Source organism: Nannospalax galili, unplaced genomic scaffold (genome assembly GCF_000622305.1).
Source record: "Nannospalax galili isolate Female #2095 unplaced genomic scaffold, S.galili_v1.0 scaffold1659, whole genome shotgun sequence".
Taxonomy (NCBI): domain Eukaryota; kingdom Metazoa; phylum Chordata; class Mammalia; order Rodentia; family Spalacidae; genus Nannospalax; species Nannospalax galili.
The window spans coordinates 191,633-214,872 of NW_008342925.1; the positions used below are offsets into that span (position 1 = coordinate 191,633).

The following is a 23,240-nucleotide window of genomic DNA, read 5'->3' on the forward strand; positions in this document are numbered from 1 at the left end:
AAAATGAGTCCGTGTCTCACTGAATTGCCTAGTTTGACCTTGAATTCGGTCTGTATCTCAGGCAGGTCTTGAACTTGGAATTCTCTTGCCTCAGCCTCCAGAGTAGCTAGGATTAGTCTGTGTCTCCAGGCCTTGGCAAGTGTATCTTCATAACCTAATGAGTACAATTTTTTTTTGAGGCATAGTTTTGCTATGTAGCTTGGTCTTGAATTCCCAGAGATCTTCCTGCCTCTGCTTCCTGAGTGTTGGCATTAAAGGTGTGTGCTACCATGCCCAGCTGTGAGTATAAGTTTTGTATTCCCAATATCTCACTAAAAAATTGAACTGAACTAAGTACAGATTTCCTGAGTGGAATTTTCTTTCCATAATATAAAAATTCTTTAAGTTCTCCCTTTGTATTTTTGAGGGGTCTTTTTGAGACAGGGTTTTCCTACAGCCTCAACTAGCCTGGAGCTTAATATGTAGACCAGGCTGGCCTTGATTTCAACAGAGATCTACCTGCCTCTGCCTCCCTAGTGTTTGGATTAAAGGCATGTACCACCACACTAGGCTTCCTTTGGATATTTTTTAATTGTTTATTATTTTGTGTGTATGAGTGTATTTCCTGGATGTATGTAAATGCATCTGTGTTGTGCAGTGCCCACAGAAGTCAGAAGGTGTCAGATCCCCTGGAACTGGGAGTTAGAATGGTGGTTAGCTACCAAGTAGGTGCTGGGATTCAAACCCAGGTCCTCTGCAAGAGCAGCCAGTGCTCTTGACCATTGAGCCATCTCTCTAGCCCCATCCTTTGGATGTTTTGAAACAGTGTTTTACTATGTATCCCATGCTGGCTTTGAACTCACTTTTGTAGCCTAAGCTGACCTCCGACTTCAGCAATCCTCCTAAGCCTCTGAGTGCAGGGATTACAGGTGTGCACCACTGCACCCAGCCTTGGCCTTCCTATTAACTTAATTTTCTCAGAATCTGCTGTTTCATGCCAGAACAAAGCTGTATGTTGTGAATACTTTCTTCTCATACTTCCCTGGATCCTTCTTCTGCCACTATAGCCCTTGAGATATGGATCTCAGAGACTTGGGGTTTATAGCTCAACACTGTAAAAATTCTTTCTTTCTCCAGCTGACAATGTTCTTTGTACCATTTGCCTTTCTGAAACTGTTGATTCTGCTTGCCTCCCTTTCCTTAATATACATGTACTGCTTTAGGCGGCACACCTAACGGTGTAACGAAAAAATTAAAAGTATCTTATTGCCTTCAGTTTTACATCCAAATGGATTTTAGGTTCCTGGGTTGGTAGGATTTTTAGAGTGCTGCAGTAAAGTCAGTGTGATGTGAATGCTAATAGACAGGTTAGTCATCATGTAACAAGCCACAAATACTGTACAGGGTGGTGAGATGAGAAAACATTCCTTTTCTACCATAAGGAGCACGATCCTGGGCCCAGGGACCAGAGGTAGTTCTCAATCCTTCAGGGTAGCTAAGAAGCAGCATTCAGGTGCAAAGAGTAAGAGCTTAGTTTGGATTCCTTTCTGGTTTACTGAGGTGTCCAATAAGGACTTTTCATTTCATTTCAGGGCCTCTTCCTAACTATTAAGTTCACCCTTCTCCACCAAACAAAACGAAACCTGACTCAGTTCTAAAGGTAAATATAATCTTAACAAAGGCCAATTTTAACAGTTATGTCTCACCAGAAAGTGGGGAGAATTGAGAACGGCGAAATCTTCTCAATGAAGATATCTCTCAAGAAGAGAGATCTTCCCATGCCAGATCTTAGCACTTTCTAAATTTATTTTTATTTCAGCTGTGAGTTTTGCCTGCATGTATGTAAGTGCACCGTGTATGTACAGTGCCTGCAGAGGCCAGAAGAGGGCATCAGATCCCCTGGAACTGAAGTTATAGACAGTTGTTAGCCACCATGTGGGTGCTGGGGACCAAATCCGGGTCCTCTGCGAGAGCAGCCAGTGCTCTTAACCATTGAGCCATCTCTCCAGCCCTTTGAGTCTTAAAAATTTTTTTTATTTATTTCTGTTGTATGTGTATGAGTGTTATGCCTGTAAGTATGTTGTGCAGTGCCCAAGGAGGACAAAAGAGGGCAGCAGATCCCCTGGGACTGGAGTTATAGATGGTTGTTAGCTGCCATGTGGTTGCTGGGATTCGAACCCAGGTCTTGTGCAAGAACAGCCAGTGCTCTTAACCACTAGGCCACAGCACTTTTTTAAAAAGAGATTCTTGTTTGGTATGGTGTGCATACCTTTAATCCCAGCACTTGGGAGGCAAACAGAACTCTATGAGTTGTAGGCCAGCCTGATCTGCCTAGCAAGTTCCGAGGCTTCTTTATTGGATACCCATGTGCTAAGCACAACCGTAAGCATTTATATATACTTTATTTTGTTAGTCATTCATCCCAGTTATACTACAAGGTGAAGAAACAATTTCTTATGAAAACAGAACTTGGAAACAAATGTGCTTTAACTCTTTATACCCTAAATTATAATAACCCCTAATCAGAAAAACTTCTATTTTGAATCCAGAATGAGTTTGCCCAGAATCATCTGGGTTATAAGCATGTCCAGGGATATAGTTTAATAAAATGACTGAAAGATAATAGACTATAGTGAAAAGTATATGAGCCTAAGGAAGCTCTTAGCAGCCAGGGCTAAACCTGCTTCCATACTGGATTATGGACTGAAAGTCAGAGTTCCCTTCTTTGGTGAAGTTGCTGCCTTTTGATACTGTCTGCAATGAAGCACTTTGAATTGCAGATATCCTGTCCAAGAATCTCTAGTGGAAAACACAGGTCTTCAGAGGTTTTAAATCTATATTAGCAACAATGGGCAAGTTTCTTGAGACCACCAAAGACTTTCAAAAGAAAGTGATCATCTGTCCTTGATCTCAGTCATGAAACCTGGGTGATGGGTTCATAGCGTTAGTAGGATTCCCCTATTTTGCTGCTCATACTCATTAATGGCCTCAATCTGTCACTTTGGATTTGCTCAGTAAGTGTATTTTGAGTAAATACAGAAGTTCATTTATTCTTTAACATCATGGAGGGTTTTTCCACCAGATAAGTTTAGTGACTGCACTTCCTTACCATCTTCCATGCCAATAGTCAGCATCACCATTATCTTCATGGTGTTCAGTCCTGTGTCAAGTCTGTACCAATCCAGATGTTTCTTTATGTGAAACATGTTGCAGGTTCTCAGGCCAGCTGTGAAGACCCTGACCTGGATCGGGTCTCCTTCCAATTGCAGGGGGGCAAGAGGCGCAGAGTCACAACACATACAGACCCTGGGAGTCGGGTAGAAGCAAGCACTAGGCAAGGTGCTGCAGGCTCGTTTAATGCAGGAGAGGGTAGGCCTTATATTTACCTTTTCTCCGTCCCCAAGTCCCTTTAGTCAGCGTATCGTTTTCTGATTGGTCCACGCCACACAGTCTGTCAGCAGTCACTGGGCTCGAGAGCAGGGTACGGAGGCGTGGGGTCCTTTTGGCGGGCTATTTGCAGACCAAGAAGTGAAGTGAATTCTCACTGAATCCCAGGGCTCTGGGTCCGCGCCATCTTTGGAGGCCTCCTGCTACAGAAACAAAGTACTAAAACCTTGAAGAATCTTTCCTGGATGTCTTTTAAATCTAATACTTGGGTGTTTTCAAGGAAGAGTCATGGCTATGACTTGTCAAATTGTGTTTCTGTTAAAGTTATACAGTTTTATTCTCTTAAAATTGCTTCTCTTATAAAGCATTAAGAGAAGAACTCTTCAAATCTATCACTAATAGGGACTGGAGAGATGGCTCAGTGGATAAGAGTGCTTACTCTGTAAACACAAGGACATGAGTTCTAATCCCCAGCACCCATGTAAAGTGCCAGGCATGGCTGTACATGACCATAATGGAGGTGGGGGCAGAGAGAGGTGGATCCTGAAAGCTTGCTGGTTAACCCAGCCTAGGCAAACCAGCTAGCTTCCAGTTCACTCCTGGCAAGAAGGCAAAGAGCAGCAAAGGAAGCTCCTGATGTCCTGCTCTGGCTGCCACATGTGCACTCACCAGTGCACACACCTGCATACTCACATGCACCACACAGACATACAGAAGAATATATAATAGCTGATGCTTATATAGTACTTTAGAGTTTATGAAGTGGCTGTTCACAGCATCATTTCATAAACCCTGCAATTCCAGGAGTAGGTGGAATCCCCACTGTAGGTGCAGAGACAAGGAATGAAGAGTAAGTTCTTTTCAGGGCCTACTGACTAGTAAGAGGCAGAAGTAGTGTTCACATCTTGTGTGGTAGTACGAGCCTTTCATCCCTGCATTTGGGGGGTCAAGGCAGGAGGATGGTGAGTTCCAGGCCAGCCTGTGCTACATAGTGAGATGTGTCTGGGCAAGGCAAAAAACGAGAACTCAAGCTGTGGTCTTCAGGTCTCATACCTTCTATCCTTACTCTATCCATACTCATGTAACTTTTCTTCCTTTTTAAAGCCATCATGATTTGTGGTCACTTATAAATGGGTTGAGTCTGACCTTTATTCTGCAAGGTCCCATCAACTTAATAGTTACAAGGACATAGTGTCACCATGACTACAGTAGTCAGAGTTGGAAAGTAACTGTGAAATCTTTCAACCACTACTACCATGTGGTTGTTTTGCAATTATGCAGTCTAATCTTTATTTTTAAATGAGGTAATTAATGTGTGATGTTTGTTTCTGAAGTGACCAGCTAGCAACTAACAGGAGCAGGCCCTGGCTAGGAGAGTTGTCTTTTTCTTTTTTTCAGACATTCAGCTGTGGTGCAGCACATGGAAGTTTTCTCCCTGGACTGTCATTTCATTTCTAGCACATGTCCTTCATTTCTTTGGCTCTGATGACCCCACACTTCAGGCTGCAGCGAGGTGACTGCATCTGCAAAAACCCTCTGAATAGCTAAAAGCTGAATTTCTGTGGCAGCAACCTGAGCCTCAGCAGGTGGGCTCCCTGCCTATTTAGAAAAGTTATCTGGCACCAAAACTATCAAATTGACCTTGGATTTCTACCATGCCTTGGGCAAGGGACACTAGCCAGTATTTTCTCAGAATATGAACAGTATTTCCCCTCTGGTTACTATGCAGTCAGCAACAATTATTTTTCATTTTTGATGGAAATTCTAGTCTAAATAGCCTACAAGTTCTGGCTCCAAACTTGTCCCATTCTAATTCCAAGCAGCTGAGATCAGACATTGGGAAATCTTACTGATGGCCCCAGACTTGAACTTGGAAATTGTGGGAAATTCTACCTTGGCTTTTCTGAGTCTACCATAAAAGATTTTTCTTGCTGAATAGACATGGCATTAAGATACTATGGGAGAAAAGAATAATAAAAACAGTGCAGAGCATGACGGTGCATGCCTGTAATCCTAAGACTCTGAAAGGGGGAGGCAGGGGGATTACAGGGAGTGTGACGCCAGGCTGGGCCACATAGTGCAAGGCTGTGCTGGAACACATATGGAAACCCTGTTCCAAAAAGAAAGTAAAGAATCCTTTATGTGCCGGGCATGGTGGCACACGCCTTTAATCCCAGCATTACTTAGGAGGCAGAGGCAGGCGAATCTCTATGAGTTCGAGGCCAGCCTGGTCTACATAGTTCCAGGCCAGCTGGGGCCACAGGGAGACCCTGTCTCAAAAAGACAAAAAAAAATCCTTTATGTGTATGTGTATATGAAATTTTACTACTTACAAAATAATTTTATTATCTTGGTTCTTTTTTTCCCTTTATAACTCAAAGTTAGACTACTAAAGGGGTTATGGGCCTACATTCCCTCAGTAGTGCCTCAGTTTCCACATCTGTCTAGTTTACTAATTGTATAGGGTTGTGAGATTTAAAGTGAAATAGTATACACAGCACTTAGAACAGGGTATGGCAAAAAAGGCTATAGCTGATGTCTGACACCCTGTAAGTTTCAGCTACTCAGAAAGCTGACACCAGGCCACTCTTGAGCTCAAGAGCTCTGGGCCAACTTGGGTAACATAGCAGGACCCCATTTTTCTGAGAGAGAGAGAGAGAGAGAGAGAGAGAGAGAGAGAGAGAGTCTGTGTGTAACCCTGGCTGCCCTAGAACTTGCTATGTAGACCAGGCTGCCCTTGAACTCACAGAGATCCAACTGCCTCTACCTCCTGAATGCTAGGATTACCACCGCACCCAGCCCATCTTAAGAAAAAAACCAAAACCCTTTGGAGGTGGATGCCTGAGGATCAGTTCTAGTCATCCTCAGCTACAAAGGGAGTTCAAGGCCAGCCTGGGCTACATGGGACCCCGTCTCTAAAAAGCAAAATTACTGTTGTTATTCTGTAAGAAAACCAAGGCTCAAGACTGAAGCAGTAGGATTGCCATGTTTGAGCCAGCCTGAGTTACACAATGAGACCTGTCTAAAATAATTTTTTCCTTAGTAAAAGGGAAGGAGGGCTGGAGAGATGGCTCAGTGGTTAAAAACATGTACTGCTCTTTAGAGGACTGGAATTCAATTCCCAGCAACCATGTCAAGCAGTCCTGGAGATCAATGCCTCTGGCTTCCATGAGCACATGCATTCATATGCACATACACACACACACACACACACACACATAAAAATTTAAACAACTCTTTTTTTAATATTTTATTATTTTTATTTTGTGTGTACAAGTGTATTGCCTGCATATGTGTGAGTGCACCCATGTCGTGCGGTGCTGAGGAAGTCAGAAAAGGGCTTCAAATTCCCCTGGAACTGGAGCTAAGGATGGTTCATAGCCTCCATGTGTGTGCTGGGAATCGAACCTGGGTCCTCTGTAAGAGCAGTCAGTGCTCCCAATCGCTGAGCCATCTCTCCAGCCCCTTAAACAACCCTTTTAAAATTTTTTTTTCGGGGGCTGGAGAAATGGCTCTACAGTTAAGAGCACTGACTACTCTTGCAGATGACCCGGGTTCGAGTCCCAGCACCCACATGGCAGCTACGAACTGTCCTTAACTCTAGTTCCAGGGGAATCCAAAGCCCTCTTCTGACCTCCGCGGCATTGCACAACGTGGGTGCACTCACATATATGCAGGCAATACACTCGTACACATAAACTAAAAATAATAAAAATTTTTTTAAGTTTTTTTAAAGGGAAGGAAAAGGAGAGAAGAGGGAGGAAAGGAGAGATCAATGTTCAGAAGTCAAGTAGGGATGTTAGAGCTGAGATTGAAACCAAGATTATTTACTTATTTATTGGTTTTTTGGTTCTTTGATAAAAGTCTTATAATGTAGCCCTTGTGGCCTAGAGCTCGCTATGTAGACCAGGCTGGTCTTGATCTCACAGTGATCCTCCTGCCTCTGCCTTCCAAGTACTGGGATTAAAGGTGTGCGCCATCATGCCTGGCCCCAAGATCCTTTGTTGTACCTTTGGTGTTTATTCCATCTTAGTTGCTTCTGAAGTCAGTGCCTCCAGTTGTGTATAGGGAACTTTGATCCTTGGGAACTGTGGACCTCTTAATTGTTTAAAGTTGTGTATGAAGAGACCAAGGGACTGTATGTAGTGTTTACTCTTTCCCTAGCTCTTCCCCTTTACTGAGTTCCATCTAGAAAGGACTTTGAATGGTCAGATTCAGAACAGGAAAATTAAAACTTAAAAAAAAATTAAGGTAGTCTCACTGTGCAGCCTTGGCTGATCTGGAACTCTCTGTGTAGACCAGGCTGACCTTGAACCCACCATGATCCACCTGCCTCTGCTTCCTGAGTGCTGGGATTAAAGGTGCACACCACCATGCCAAGCCTGGAAAGTTAAAACTACTAAGTGATAGGAATATAATAGGCAGTCTTGGGGCTCAGAACAGTCTCACAAATGATGGAGAAGAATGTCCTTTGAGAAGTTGGAAAGGAGCGGGAGAGACGGCTCAGCAGTTAAGAGCACTGGCTGTTCTTACAGAGGACCCAGCTTTGAATCGCACCACCCTCGTGGCAGCTAACAACTGTCTATAACTCCAGTTCCAAGAGATCTCACGCCCTCTTCTGTCCTCCATGGGCACTACACAACACGGATACACTTACATATATGCAGGCATAATGCTCATACACATAAATTTTAAGTAGGGAAAACAAGGCATTCTTTGGCACCACTGGGAAACATTGGTACTAATCCCTTAATTTATAGAAAATTTATAACGAGTCCTCTCATCTGTGCCTCTTACTGGTGTGATCTTTGGATTGTCTCATTACCTAATTTGAACTTGTTTCATATCCACCTCAGTTCTAGAAATAGTGGGGATGAGAAAGGAAAATAGACTGAGAAAGGATCTCATTGTAACAAAACCCCTATGAGTCACCAGGACAGGTGCTAGTATTCTTAGCCTTAGGGAAGAGAAGGAATTTACATAAGGTCGTAAAAAGCAAAACTTGAATACTAAGCATGGTGACACACACCTTTAATCCCAGCACTTGGGAGGCAGAGGCAGGAGGATCACTGTGAGATCAAGGCCAGCCTGGTCTACATAGCAAGTTCCAGTTCCAGGCCGGCTGGAGCTACAGGGAAACCCTGTGTCAAAAAAAAAAAAAAAAGCAAAATTTGAGTATTGAGTTTTGTCCTTTTGTGTTTAAATAGAAAGGTGGTTCCCCACATGCCCTGAACCTTCCCTATATAGTAGGAGAATGGGAGAATGGTCCAAGTACTTGATAGCAGTGCTGAGTGAGCTTGGTCCCTGGGCAGAGATGCTGAGTGAAGAGATGCCACATAGTGACACCATGTCTTTGTCCTATATGTAAGGAGCCATATTTAGCTTTTTAGTAATTCTCTAATGTTTCTACTTTACTTAGGCTACCTTCAGGAAGAAATGAGTTTAAAACCCTTCACTTACCCATTTCCAGAGACAAGGTTCCTGCATACAGGGTCCATTGTGTACAAGTTCAAAATCAGATATGGCGACAGCATCAGGTAATTTTAAAGCACAGGCTAGCATCCTCCAGGTCTTCCTTTCTTTGCCTTTATTCAGTCCAGGGAGTTTCTGCAGTGGCACCATGTTAGACTTGCCTTAGTATTTACTGTTCATTATATGTGTTATTTATATTAATTCCTAAATTAGGGACAATATGGTTTTTTCTTTTTTTGGTCTTTTTGGGACAAGGTTTCCCTGTAGCCCCAGGTGCCCTGGAACTTGCTATGTAGACCAGGCTGGCTTTGATCTCTCAGAAATCCACCTCTGCCTCCCAACTGCTGGAACTAAAAGCCTGTACCATTATGCCTTGCTTGACAATATGCTTTTGAGGAAGTGTTTCTCAAAATTTTTCATCTCAGGACCTCTTTGCACTCTTAAAATGATAAAAACCCTAAAAGTTTTATGCTATATAAGTTATGCATAATATTCATATGAAATTAAAAATTAAAAATAATGTGCTTAAGCAGGGCGTGGTGGCGCATGCCTTTAATCCCAGCACTCGGGAGGCAGAGGCAGGTGGATCTCTGTGAGTTTGAGGCCAGCCTGGTCTACATAGTGAGTTCCAGGATAGCTGGGGCTACAGGGAGACCCTGTCTCAAAAAGACCAAAAAATAAAATAAAATAAAATAATGTGCTTATTTTAAATATATATCTATTAAATGTTAATCCATGATATTCTATTAAAATTACATTTTAAAAATTAATGAGAAGACTGGCATTGTTTACAACCTTGGGATTTCCCCAGGAATGCAAAAGCATTTCAAAAACCTAGTAATGGAGCCAGATGTGGTGACACATGCCTGTGATCCTAGCACATGGGAGGATAAGGCAGGAGGATCCTGCATTTGAGGTGCCCTAGGCCACCTGGGTCTGCATAGTGCCATCATGTCTCAAAGAACAGAAAATAGAAAACAGGAGAACCAATCAATATAACAGTAGTCATAACACGAGGGAGTAAAACCCACATGACCATCTCAGCTAATGCAGGAGAAGCATCTGACCAAAAACATTTAATGATGTATTTTTATTTGAAAAGTGTTTTGCACCTACTATGTGTGCAATGCCCATGGAGGCCAGAAGAGTGTGATAAAGCCACCACGTGGCTGCTGAGAATTGAACCTGAGTCCTCTGAAAGAACAGCAAGTCCTGTTTAAAAAAAATTTTTTTTTAATTCTTCTTTTTCACTGGTTTTATTTTATGTGTATGAGTATACTGCTTGCATGTAGGTAGGTGCACCAATGCTCTCGGAGTTCAGAAGAGGGTTTTGGATTCCCTGGAACTGGGAGGCAGAGGCAGGCAGATCTCTATGAATTTAGGGCCAGCCAGGTCTACAGAGAGTTCCAGCTCAACTAGAGCTACAGGGAAACCCTGTCTCAAAAAGACAAAAAAAAATTTATTTTATATGTAATTATATAATATATATGTGTGTATGTACCTGTAGGGCGTGTATCTGGGTGAGTACAGGTGCCCTCATAGGCCAGAATAGGGTCTCAGATCTCTGGAGCTGGAGTTACATACAGGTGGTTGTGAAACTCCCAACATGGATACTAGGAACCAAACTCACGGCCTCTGGAAAAGCAGCAAGTGCTCTTAACCACTGAGCCATCTCTCCAGCCTTTGTTTTGTGTTTTGAGAAAGTCTCAGCATAGGGTAGCTTTGAACTCACCATGTACCTGAGGATGAGCTTGAACTCCTGATCTTATTTCTAGAGTGCTGGAATTAGAGGCATGCACCACCACACTCAACTTGGCTATCAGAATTCGGGTATTTTAAATTCATGATTTTTCTTATAGACACACACACACACACACACACACACACATCTATCTTCGGTTATTTTAAATTCATGATTTTTCTTATAGACACACACATCGGTTATTTTAAATTCATGATTTTCTTATAGACACACACACACACACACACACACACACCCATCTATCTTCGGGTATTTTAAATTCATGATTTTTCTTATAGACACACACATACACACATCGGTTATTTTAAATTCATGATTTTTCTTATAGACACACACACACATCTATCTTCAGGTATTTTAAATTCATGATTTTTCTTATAGACACACACACACACACACACACACACACACACACACACACACCAATCTATCCATCACTGGGTCGGCCACAGACCTGGAGTGTATGTCATGGTTCTTTAGCTCCACCAGAGCAGATTCTGGACAGAGCTTTCTTATGTTGCCTATTTGTTCATCTTCTAGAGGAGAAGAGATGGAAAATAAGGAAACCATCATCCAGGAGCTGGAGGTAGGGAGCAGACAACTTCAGGGGAAGTCACTCCTTAGCCAAGGATGCCGCCACACCAGGTTGTGATGATTTCCTACAGACTGAGTCACAAACCCCACCTGATGACTTGGTTTCTCCATGCAAAGACACTGCTGTTCTTCCAGGGAAATTTAAAGCCTGCATCCTTTCTCAGTTCTAGCTGAAGTGTGAGCACCTTTGAGGCTGAGAGTTACTTTGTTTCCACCAAAGTTCCCAGACAGGGCAGCTCTGTTGTGGCAGCTGGCACAGAGTAAACTTCCAGAGGACGACTGCCTTCAGGGCTCTGGGAAACTTCATTCCAACCACCGCCTGGTATTTGACATCAAGGAAACAGCTGTAAATACACAGACACGCAGCTGGGTCTTCATTTTAATTGGAAACATTTGCCGTTGCTTTGGTCCCACTTCATTTTCATTGCTTTACTATGTAGCTCTTCCTGCTTTGGGCTTCCCAGACAGAAAAGACAGCATAGCTGGGCATGGTGGTGCACACCTTTAATCCCAGCACTTGGGAGGCAGAGGCAGAGGCAGGCAGATCTTTGTGAGGTCAAGGCCAGCCTGGTCTACATAGCAAGTTCTAGGCCAGCTGGGCCTACAGGGAGACCCTGTCTCAAAAAAGACAAAAAGCCAAGACTGAGCAGGTAGACCGCTTTGTAAACTGATTAAAGCATTGGACCAGGAGTTAGAGTTCTGGGGACCTGGCCCTCAATTCCAGTCCCAACTTAGGCAGTCTAATGGGCTGTGTGACTTGGTAAATCATTTGTCAATCTGGGTCTCAGTCACCCCATCTGTAAAATGAGAGGTTTAAACTAGCTTAGCTTTTTCTTTTTTAAATATTTTATTATTTTTATTTTATGTTTATAAGTGTATTGCCTGTATGTATGTAAGTGCACTCATGCCAGATGGAGGAGGCCAGAAGAGGGCATCAGATTCCCCTGAAACTGGAGTTACAGACAGTTGTTAAGCACTATGTGGATGCTGGGAATCGAACGCAGGTCCTCCCTAAGAGCAGCCAGTGCTCTTAACCACTGAGCCATGTCTCCAGCCCCAGCTTAGCCTTTTCTAATGTCACAACTCAGTGACTTGTGACTAGTGATTTACAGATATATGCTTCCACATTTTAAGGAATTACTATATTATTAAATATACTTTTAAAGCCAGGCGTGGTGGTGCACACCTTTAATCCCAGCACTCGGGAGGCAGAGGCAGGCAGATCTCTGAGTTCAAGGCCAGCCTGGTCTACATAGTGAGTTCCAGGCCAGCTGGGGCTACAGGGAGACCCTGTCTCAAAAATGAAGGAAGGAGGAGAGTTGGCTCAGCGGTTAGGAGCACTGACTGCTCTTGCAGAGGACCCAGGTTCAATTTCCAGTACCCACATGGCGGCTATGAACCGTCCTTAACTCCGGTTCCAGGGGAATCTGATGCCTTCTTCTGACCTCCATGGCATTGCACAACACACGTGCACTCACATACATGTAGGCAATACACTCATACACATAAAAATAATAAAATATTTTTTTAAATGAAGGAAGGAAAGGAGGGGAGAGAGGGAGGAAGGAGAAGAGAAGAGTGATCAAGGAAGACTACCCAGCATTAACCTCTGGGCCTCCATATGTACACACAGGTATACATGCACACATGCGTATACCCATAGGAACACACAAAAAGAAAAAAAAATCACTTATCATAGAATTAGTAAACATTAGTTATTATAAGCAAGACACCATGCTAGTACAGAGACTATAAAGGTAAATGCCAGTTTCTGCTTTCTAAAGCCCGAACACGAGGAAGATGAAGGTTAGAGAAGTAAAATAACAATATTTGTGACTGAAATTTAGAATCTTTTCTCATAGGAAATGAGTGGTCCTGGTCTGGAGCTCTTGCTCTGTAGAACACATACTTGTCTGACATGCACAAGGCAATAGGCTCGTTCAATAACCTCCTCCCCCAAAGAAGTTAAATAGGAAATGAATAGTTTTTTTAAACATTTATTTGTGTGTTTTCATGTGCAGGAGTGCATGGAGGTAAGAGAAGTTGGAGGAGTCAGTTCTCTCATATGAGTCCCAGGGATTAGACTCAGGTTGTTAGGCTTGGTGACAGGCATGTTTATCTACTGAGCCATTTCAACTGACACGTGACAGGCTTGTTTATCCAATGAGCCATCTCACCAGTCCAAGTGGTCTTTTATAACACCAAACTGTTCATTTAGACCAATAAGCATAGATTAATTAAGGACTAATCAATTAAAAGTTAAAGAGTTACTGGGTGTGGTAGCATACCCCTTTAATTTGAGCTCTCAGGAGGCAGAAGCAGGTGAATGTTTGTGAGTTCTAGGCCGCCTGGTCTACATCATGAGACCCTATCTCAAAAAAAAAAATTTAAAGAGAGAAAGGCTTGATCTGAGTAAGAGCAAAGTAACTGCATTAATACTGTTAGGCTTGCTCAACATCCATCATTAAGGACCTGTTATGCATCGTCCACTATGAGCTAGAGTCAGGTGGAGACAGTACGTCAGGTACTTCCCTTACTTCCTCTCAGTAAAGAAAATGAGCCATGTATGTGAAAACACAGTTGGAGGCTATAAAGTTTGAGCTAACAGCTCATTGCTGATGCAGGGGACGGCTTTCTGGAGGGCTGCCTTTTCAACTGTACCTTCCAGAACAGGTAGAATTTGGACAGGTTCTTCAGGCAGAGGGAAGAGCAAAATCACAGAAGTGGAGAAGCAGAAGACAATCAGGAAACAGCAATTAGTTCAGTTTCATTAGAGTATAGGTATGTGAGGACTTGCAAGATGGCCCCAGGGTGAAGGCATTTGCCATCAAGGTGACACCCTGAGTTCTATCCCAGGACGCACATGGTAGAGGGAGAGAATGGACTCCCACAGGTTATCCTCAGTGACACACATAGTGTACACGTGTATGCATGCACACACACAGTAACAGTGAAACATTTTAAAAAACAAGGTATGTGAAAACAGCAGATGGCATAAATGGAAAGACTGGCTGAAATCCAAGAGCATTAAAGTAATTTTAAACATCTTTTCTCAGGATTCTATCCGTGCAGTCTTGGCAAACATGGACAACCTGCAGCCATTTGTTACAGAGCACTTCATTGTGTTTCCCTGTATCCTTTCTTTCCTGGTCTTTTTTGGGGGGCGGTGGGAGAATGTGATGTTTAAGACAGGGTCAATCTCATGTAGCCCAGGCTGGCCTTTAACTCACTGTATATCCAAGGATAACCTTGAGCTTGTAATCTTCCTGCTTCTGCCTCCCAAAGGCTAGGAGTACAGGTATAATCCTATGTAAAACACCATGCCTGATGTTTTGTCTTTTGAGACTGGGTCTTATAAGGTAGCTCTAGCTGGCCTGCTGCTCAGTATGTAGTCCAGGGTATCCTGGAACTCAAAGTAGTCCTCCCCCCTCAGCCTCCTGAGTGCAGTGGTTATAGGCAAGCACCAGCATACTTGGCTTTTCCTGGCTATTAATGAGCTATATACAAGTCACACTGTAGATTCAAATAGAAGCAGCAAGGCCAAAGGTAGCTTGGGGGGGTGGGTCAGAGAAAAGATAGGAGGAGTCTTCTCCCTCCAACAGTTATCGGGACTGTACACCTGCCTTTTTCCTCCTTCCTTAGCACCATTTCCAGATAAAAGCAAGTGGGAGAGAGTCTCCCATCTGAAATTTAAACATGGAGACATCATCTTGGCTCCCTACCCGTTCATTTTCACCCTGTATGTGGAGATGAAATGGCTCAGTGACAACTGGTTGCCTGGTGAGGACAGTGATAGGAGTGAGTGTTTTGAGGAGGAAATGGGTCAAGAGTATGAACTGACTGTGGTGCAACTGTCTGCCCAGTGGGGCTCCAGAAGCCTGGAGCATTTCCCCAAAGCCTGGCTTTGTACTCTGTGACTTCCACTGAATAGCCAGCTGAGATACAATATGTCATCTGTGAGCTGAGATAAGTTATTTAATCTTTCTGTGTCTCCTTTGTGAAATGGTGAAGAAATAAGTTCAAGAATTAAATACATAAATGTTAGTGGAAGGAAAATACATGGTCTGATTTGAGAGTAATCACTCAGTGAAAGACACTCTTAAAACACTTCCAAATTCTGGACTATGCAGTGACTTTCACCTTAGGGTTATCTTAAAGGTTCTCCCAATTATTAATCTCTGAGGAACATGCCTATTTTCATTCAATAAGGGACAAGCAAATGCATTCCAATTTGATTTGAAAAAAATGTGAAGGAGAGCTACAGAGATGGTTCAGTAGGTAAGAACACTTGCTGTGGAAGCACAAGGGCCTGTATTTGAATCCCCAGTACCCACATGAAAGCTGAACATGGTCACACATACCTGTAACCCCAGCATTGGGAGGTGAAGAGCTCACTGGCCAGCCAGCCTAGCTGAAATAATGAGTTTCAGGTTCAGGGAGCGATCCCATCTCAAGGGAATAAGGTGGAACAGCCCAACATACTATGGCCTCTTCATACACTCACACAAATGCACACACATACACATACACCCCCTCCACACACAAAGTGCAAAGTATTTCTCTGATGCCTAAATCCCAGTGTTTCTTTTTTAAGATTTTTAAAAATTTATGTGTATTTGTCTCTGTGTGTATGTCACATGCATTTGTGGGCTTACAGAGGCCAGAAAAGGACATTAGATCCCTTGGAGCTGGAGTTACAGGTGGTTGTGAGCCATTGGACATGGGGGCTAGGAAGCAAACTTGGGTCTCTTGGAAAAGCAGCAAACACTCCTAACCACTGAACCATCTCTATAACCCTCTTCTTTCTTTTTTCTTACAATTTTTTTAATGTACATAAATGTTTTCCTACATTTATGTATGTGCACCACATACATGCCTGGGACAACTGAAGGCATCTGGAACTGAAGTTACAAACAGTTTTGAGCCACCATGTGGATGCTATGAACTGAACTCAGGTCATCTGCAAGAGCAGCAAGAGCTCTTAACTATAGGAGCCAGGTCTCCAGCCCTCCCCAAACTCTCAAAGTAGCCAGCAATGACCTTGATCCTCCTGCCTCTACCTCTTGAGTGCTGGCACCACATCCAGTTTATTTGGGGTTGGAACGCAGGCTAATCAAGCACTCTACCAAGTGAACCACATCCCTAGCCCTTCCAGTTTTTCTGTGTGTGTGTGTGTGTGTGTGTGTGTATGTGTGTGTATGCATTCCACAGCACATAAAGATCAGAGGACAATTTTGTGAAGTTCGTTCTCTTCTACCTTTACATGGGGTTTATATGAGTGCTGGGGATCAAACTCAGGTCACCAGGCTTGTGCTACAAACCCTTTGCCCACTGAGCCAACTTAAAAGTTTGCCCTCTTTGGAGGGGCATATTGTTAAAGTATGGTGTGATTCAAATCCATTTCAGCTTATAGATAACAATTGTTCTGGAACAGGGTAGGACCAAAGTTTGAAAACTGTTTATAGGGAAAGTGGTACCAGGCAGAAGGGAAAAGGACTCAAGTAAGTTTTGTCTCAGACCAGCTCTGAGAAATAAATAGCCAGAAACCCAAATAAAATTGTCTTGATTGAACTGGATATAGTGGCTCACATCTTTAATCCCAGCACTCAGGAGGCAGAGGTAGGCCAGTCTTATGAGTTCAAAGCCAATCTGGTCTACATAGTGTGTTCTAGGCCAGCTGGAGCTATAGGAAGACCCTGTCTCAAAAGACAGAAAAAAAAAAAAAAAAAAAAAAATTTCTTTATCCATTATGGCAACATTTCCTGTTGTAGGGAAACGAACACACGACATTCCTCTTGAGTTGGTAAGTTTGTCTTTTCTGTACAAAAAGAAAATTGTCTTTATTGCCTCAAAAGTGCTGCTCTTATCTCCTGTCTTTGCCCCTCAGTTTCTACCCAGGTCCCATCATGGCTGTCCACATGAGACCATATGTCTCATCTTGTTTAGATTTCAGAGGTCATGTCTCTGACAGAAGGTCTGATCCTTACTGGAGTAGTGGTGTTACAAGTTGCCTTTGGTAGGGAGTCCTTTGCTGTGCCTCCTAAACTATGAGGCACTCTAGAAAATGAGGAGTCCATATGCCCCCTGCAGATCCTAGCTGAGCACAAAGCAGAAGAAGCTGTAATGAGGAAACGAAAACTCACAGAGGAGCCCAGTTCCCCTGGAAGACCAGGGCCACACAGGTTAGTGTGCAGAGAGAGGCTAATGCCTGGCTTGTAGTCAACTTTGCTACCTGTTGCCCTTTGTTGATTCTGACCTTGGATAAGTCACTTTCCTTTGGGAGGTTTCGTCAGTACCTGGCCCATTCCAGTGGGTAGACTAAGGAAACACAGTCCCTTTCTCAGCAAAGTAGAATTGTCTGTTAAGATGAAGGCTGAGGGGTGGAGAGCTGGCTCAGTGGTTAAGAGCACTTGCTGTTCTTCTATCAGGTGGCTCACAACTGCCTGTAATTACAGTGCCAGGGGATCCAGCACCTTCCTCTGGCTTCCATGGGCACCCATACATATAAGGCATATACATGCACATACACATAAATAAAAGTAAAGCTTAAAAAAAAAAAAAAGGCTAGCCGGGCATGGTGGCACATGCCTTTAATCCCAGCACTCGGGAGGCAGAGGCAGGCGGATCTCTGTGAGTTCAAGGCCAGCCTGGTCTACATAGTGAGTTCCAGGCCAGCTGGGGCTACAGGGAGATCTTGTCTCAAAAAAGACCAAAAATAATAATAATAATAATTTAAAAAGAAAAAGATGAAGGCTGAACTGGAATGCAGCTTACTGATAAAGTGATTGCCTAGTAAGTGTGAGGCCTTGGCATGAAAAAAGACAAAAGCCAGAAGGAAATGTAGTGAGTATAGTCAGATATAGTGTATTGACTCCAACACTAATGTACTATGGTAGCATTACATTATGGAAGGCAAAATTGGAAAGCAAAAAATTTAGAGTCTCAAAATATTATTCAAAAGTAGAAAGAGGGTTGAGAAGATGGCTTAGTTGGTAAAGTGCTTGCCAGGCCAGCATAAGGACCTGAGTTCAAACCCCAGAACCTGTGGGGGTGGGGAAAATGTAGGCATGGTGGCCCAGGCTTGTAACTGCAGCTAGAGGACAGGCAGAACTTTGAGTTCAAGGTCACTGGCTGGCCTGGCTAAGCCAGCCTAGCCTACTTGGCAAGCTCTGGGCCAGCAAGAGACCCTGTCTCAAACAAAAGGAACACACACAGCATACGCATGAATGTGCACATACAAAAAAGGGAGAAGGGGCTGGGCGTGGTGGCCCATGCCTTTAATCCCAGCAGAGGCAGGCTGATCTCTGAGTTCAAGGCCAGCCTGGTCTACATAGTGAGTTCCAGGACAACTGGGGCTACAGGGAGACCCTGTCTCAAAAAGACCAAAAAAAAAAAAAAAAAAGGAAAACATTGAAAGAATGAGAATAAATAAAATACAATTCTGTCTTATCTAGTGAGCAATTTTAAGTGCAACCAGGAGTAAAATATGAATGTGTGCACAAGATTGTGGGAGGTATGGTGGTACACACCTGTAATTTCAGCATCTGGAAGGCAGAGGCAATAGAATCCCTCACTGCAACAGGCCAGCCAAGGATGTATAGTAAGACTTTGTTTCAAAAAGAAAAAAAGGATGGTGTACATGACTTGTTAGGGGGAATGCTGAGCATATCCCGACATGTAGAAGTTGCTGTTGTAGAGGCTACTTGTGTAGTGGCTACTTGTTGTAGAGGCTTCTTGTGGCCTTTTGATTCTCTATTGGGGAAATATGAGTCAGTGAGACCATTTAGTCATTCTTAGCATCCCAGAGAGGCCACCTGAAATAACCCCAGGCCAAAGTGCTTTTACACTAGGCTCACAAAAGGCAGCTGCCCTTCTCCTAGGACCTGTGGGCCCCTTAACACACAGGAACAGTGAGATAGACTCTAAAACCCTGAGCCTTCCAGATGTGTGTGCCAGAGACAAGTATAGTTCATTCCGAGCCATGTGGAATGTGATGGTGCTTGAGGTGGAAAACTTTGCTCTGTTTTATTTAACTGATTTTCCTACAGAGTTGAGGCACCAGATCGTCCCTTAGGTTTTGATGTACAATTGAACATTTCAGAGTCATATGTGCTCTGTCAGTCACATCTTCTGTTTCTTAAATATCTCAAATTGGAATTCTGTTGTGAATTAAAGCAACCAAAGAGAATTTTGCCACACAATTTTTCCTGCCAGCCAGAGGTAGTATAAAAATAGCCAACTTGCTGAAATATTCATTTGGGCCACATTTGCTTGAATGTGGTAATGTTGCCACAGAAAGTAACATTTCCTGGGCTTTCCTCCCCAACTCAGGGCCAAGATGGAGACTGCCAGCCAAGCCTCCAGGAATAAGAAGTGCCATATGAACACCAGGAGGGGAAGCAGCAAAATGGAGGCTTCAAGGCTCTTGACAGCACCTGCTCTGTTACAGGTCAGGGTTCCTATTACCTGCTCATCTTGGTCCTTGATTGAAACTCTTCCTCCGGTTTCACTCTCTGTAGAATAACATTCAGCTATTCTGCCCTCACCAGTCTGTCCCCCAAACGGCTATGTAATGCAAATCTTTTTGTTAGAGGTTCTTCTCAGCTTAAAAAACTGCTTATGGTTTGGGAGGCAGAGGCAGGTGGATCTCTTTTGAGTTCGAGGCCAGCCTGGTCTACATAGTGAGTTCCAGGTCAGCTGGGGCTACAGTGAGACCCTGTCTCAAAAAGACCAAAAAAAAACATTAAAAAAACTGCTTATGATGGCTTTGGTGGTGCATGTCTTTAATCCCCAGCAGTACCTGGGAGGCAGAAGCAGGTGGATCTCTGTGAGTTCAAGGCCAGCCTGGTCTACATAGTGACTTCCAGGCCAGCTGGGGCTACAGGGAGACCCTGTCTCAAAAAAAAAAAAACTGCTTATGGGGCTAGAGAGATAGCTCAGTGATTAAGAGCACTGGCTGCTCTTGTAGAAGACTCAGGTTTGATTCCCAGCCACATAGTAGCTGACAACTGTCTGTCCATTACTCAAATTCCAGGGGATCCGATGCTGTCTGTAGGTACTTCTTGACACAGGTGCCCTTAAATACATGCAGACAATACACTCATACACATAAAATAAAAATAATAAGGGCCAGGCGTGGTGGCGCACACCTTTAATCCCAGCACTCGGGAGGTAGAGGCAGGCGGATCTTTGTGAGTTGGAGGCCAGCATGGTCTACATAGTGAGGTCCAGGACAGCTGGGGCTATAGGGAGACCCTGTCTCAAAAAGACCAAAATAATAATAATAATTATTATTATTTTATGTATATGAGTGTATTGCCTGCATTAGTGCACCCATGTCGTGCAATGCTGCGGAGGTCAGAAGAGGGCTTTGGATTCCCCTGGAACTGGAGTTAAGGATGGTTCACAGCTGCCGTGTGGGTGGTGGGAATCGAACCCGGGTCCTCTGCAAGAGCAGTCAGTGCTCTTAACCACTGAGCCATCTCTCCAGCCCTGTAAAGTGTTTTTTAAGAAACTGTGTGTATTCTGCAGTTTAAGTAAGAAAATAGGCCTGAATTGGATGGAGGTTAAATCCAGTACAGAATCATCACTGTAGAAAACTTTTGCCATGGGCCGGGCATGGTGGCGCACGCCTGTAGTCCCAGCACTTGGGAGGCAGAGGCAGGCGGATCTCTGTGAGTTCAAGGCCAGCCTGGTCTACATAGTGAGCTCCAGGACAGCTGGGGCTACAGGGAGACCCTGCTTCAAAAAGAGCAAAACAAATTTTTTTTATTTATTATTTTTATTTTATGTACGTGTACCCATTGTCATGCAGTACCCCTGGAGGTCAGCAGAGGGCGTTGAGTCCCCTGGAACTGGAGTTAGGATAGTTAGCTGTCATGTGGGTCTGGGAATTGAACCCAGGTCCTCTGCAAGAACAGTCAATGCTTTTAACCGCTGAGCCATCTCTCCAGCCCCCTAGCATATTTTTCTATTTCTTCCCCATTTAGCTCTTAACTATTACATATTCCTTATAGACCTCCCACCTTCCCTCCCTCCGTCCCTCTCTCCCTTCCTCCCTTTCTTTCTCTCCTTTATATTTATGAAATAGCTTTGATCCTAAGTTCTAGAAACAACAGCTCACCCCCTTAACCTTCCCTAGACCCACACAATGATCAATGAAGAAGCAGCATTACTGTGTGATTACTATTTGCCAAGTACTTGAAATATCATGCTCTTCCCCTAAAAACACCAGGAATGGCAGGCAGGCGGTTGCAGATAGGTGTACTGTGTGCCAGAAGCACAGGGTACCTAAGGAGCACAAAGAGGCCATGAGGGAAGGGTTCCCAGAGGAGCTGAGGCACTTGGAGAGCCTCAGGCCAAGAGTAGAGTGACATGCTTTTTGTGACTATAAGCCAATGAACCTGGAGCATAGGTACAGTACTTTAAAATGTTACTGGACAGGTCAGAATGGACTAGACAGTGGTAGGCCAAGATCACAGGGATTCCCTAAAAATGTTTTTACATAAAGTAATGAAGCAATTTCATTTTCAAACTATTCTGTCACGTTTTTAACGCATTGTGTTTCATGCCAGCGCACACAACACACATGTAAAACCTGGCTGCTTCCCTCCAGTTTATCAGTTATTTGAGTGCTCCCTTAGGATCTAGACCTATGCCTCTGGGAACAGGGGTAAGCAGTGGGCCCCTGATTTTGTGCCGCAACCAAGCAGCCCCCTGAATGATTTTCAGCAAAACTTGGCTTCTTGCTGTGCCTCTCGTCCTGTGAGGGGTAAGAAGGAAGGAGAAGGTACGAGAAGGGACATGAAGCTCCTGAGAACAAAGACTTTATACAAAGAGATAATTGCTATTAAAGGAACATTTTCCTTTCTCTACCCTCTGTACCTTCCTATTCTTAGTTTGACACATCATCTCCCTCAAGAACAGTACCCACAGCTTCTTACTCAACATAATTACCTTTTCATCCTGATTCTGGGTTTAGAGAAAAGCTAAGCAAAAGAAGCATGTTTATTGATTTTGACTCAAACCCAAAGACAGCCTCCATCACAGGGCCTGTTCCCAGGGAGAGGATTTCTCCTAAATTAAAGTGATCACAGTGACTCTCAGTGCAAGTCACTTGAGCTGGAAAAATTGAATTTGTTCCTGTGGTTCAGTGCTTGGCATTTTCTGCCCCCTTTGTGGAAAGTTTGGCCATATGATCACATACAGCCAGTGAGGATTGTGCATGTCTGAACACATTGGGAAACCTGTACAGGGAAGCTTAGAACATAATACTTGCTTCATGAAAGATATTTGGGGAAGAATAAGGGAGGGAGAACCCCCTCCTCTTTGTTCCTCCAGATCCCAGACCTAGAGACTCAGACTTTTTTTGAAAGGATAAAAAAATGAGAGAGTACGTAAGTGATTCTAAGGTGGACCATACTGACTGCTCACAGCTTTTTGTCCATCTCTGCTCCAACTCCATTTCCAAGCTGATCTGGCCCTGAACATTCAGGGGGTTCCAAAGTGTGTTGTCCTTCTGCACATCTCCAGGGGCACCCCCAGTCCCTCAGGCCACCGCTCTCATCTCTGACAACATGTGGCTGAGAAGACCTCCTTCAAAGGAAATCTTTCCTGTAAAAGGAATCCTCCTGGTACTAAGATGGGCTACATCCTTACCCTAGGGCCTTTGCCCACTGACCCCTAATCCCCAACCCTAAGAGATGCCTGTCTCTTTGGTCATCTCTGCATCAAGATTTAAACCAAAAATCATAGTTTCATCAAATCTTTAAGAATCATCCTTTCGGGCTGGAGAGATGGCTCAGTGGTTAAGAACACTGGTTGTTCTTGAAGAAGACCTGGGTTCAAATCCCAGCACCCACATGGCAGCTAACAACTGTCTGTAACTCCAGTTCCAGGGGATCCGACGGCCTCTACAGGCATTGCACGACATGGGTGCACTTAACCTACATGCAGGTAATACATACATACACATAAAAATAAAAATAATAAATAAAGTCTGGGTGTGGTGGCGCATGCCTTTAATCCCAGCACTTGGGAGGCAGAG

General features: G+C 43.7%; 1 protein-coding gene across 5 annotated transcripts in view; it reads left to right on the forward strand.

The window, feature by feature from the left end:
- Majin (membrane anchored junction protein) overlaps positions 1-23,240 on the forward strand; it is a 35,847-nt gene that overhangs the window by 7,569 nt on the left and 5,038 nt on the right. The window contains exons 2-9 of one of the 5 annotated variants that reach the window (XM_029566358.1): positions 1,572-1,639; positions 8,786-8,903; positions 11,141-11,186; positions 14,251-14,326; positions 14,849-14,974; positions 16,966-16,997; positions 17,285-17,376; positions 19,526-19,643. In XM_029566358.1, coding sequence (XP_029422218.1) covers positions 8,803-8,903; positions 11,141-11,186; positions 14,251-14,326; positions 14,849-14,974; positions 16,966-16,997; positions 17,285-17,376; positions 19,526-19,643 — 591 coding nt within the window. In that variant the 5' untranslated portion in view covers positions 1,572-1,639; positions 8,786-8,802. Of the gene's footprint in view, positions 1-1,571; positions 1,640-4,764; positions 4,953-8,785; positions 8,904-11,140; positions 11,187-14,250; positions 14,327-14,848; positions 14,975-16,965; positions 16,998-17,284; positions 17,377-19,525; positions 19,644-23,240 lie in introns of all 5 variants that reach the window. The other 4 variants (XM_029566359.1, XM_029566360.1, XM_029566357.1 and 1 more) reach the window with 4 other exon arrangements.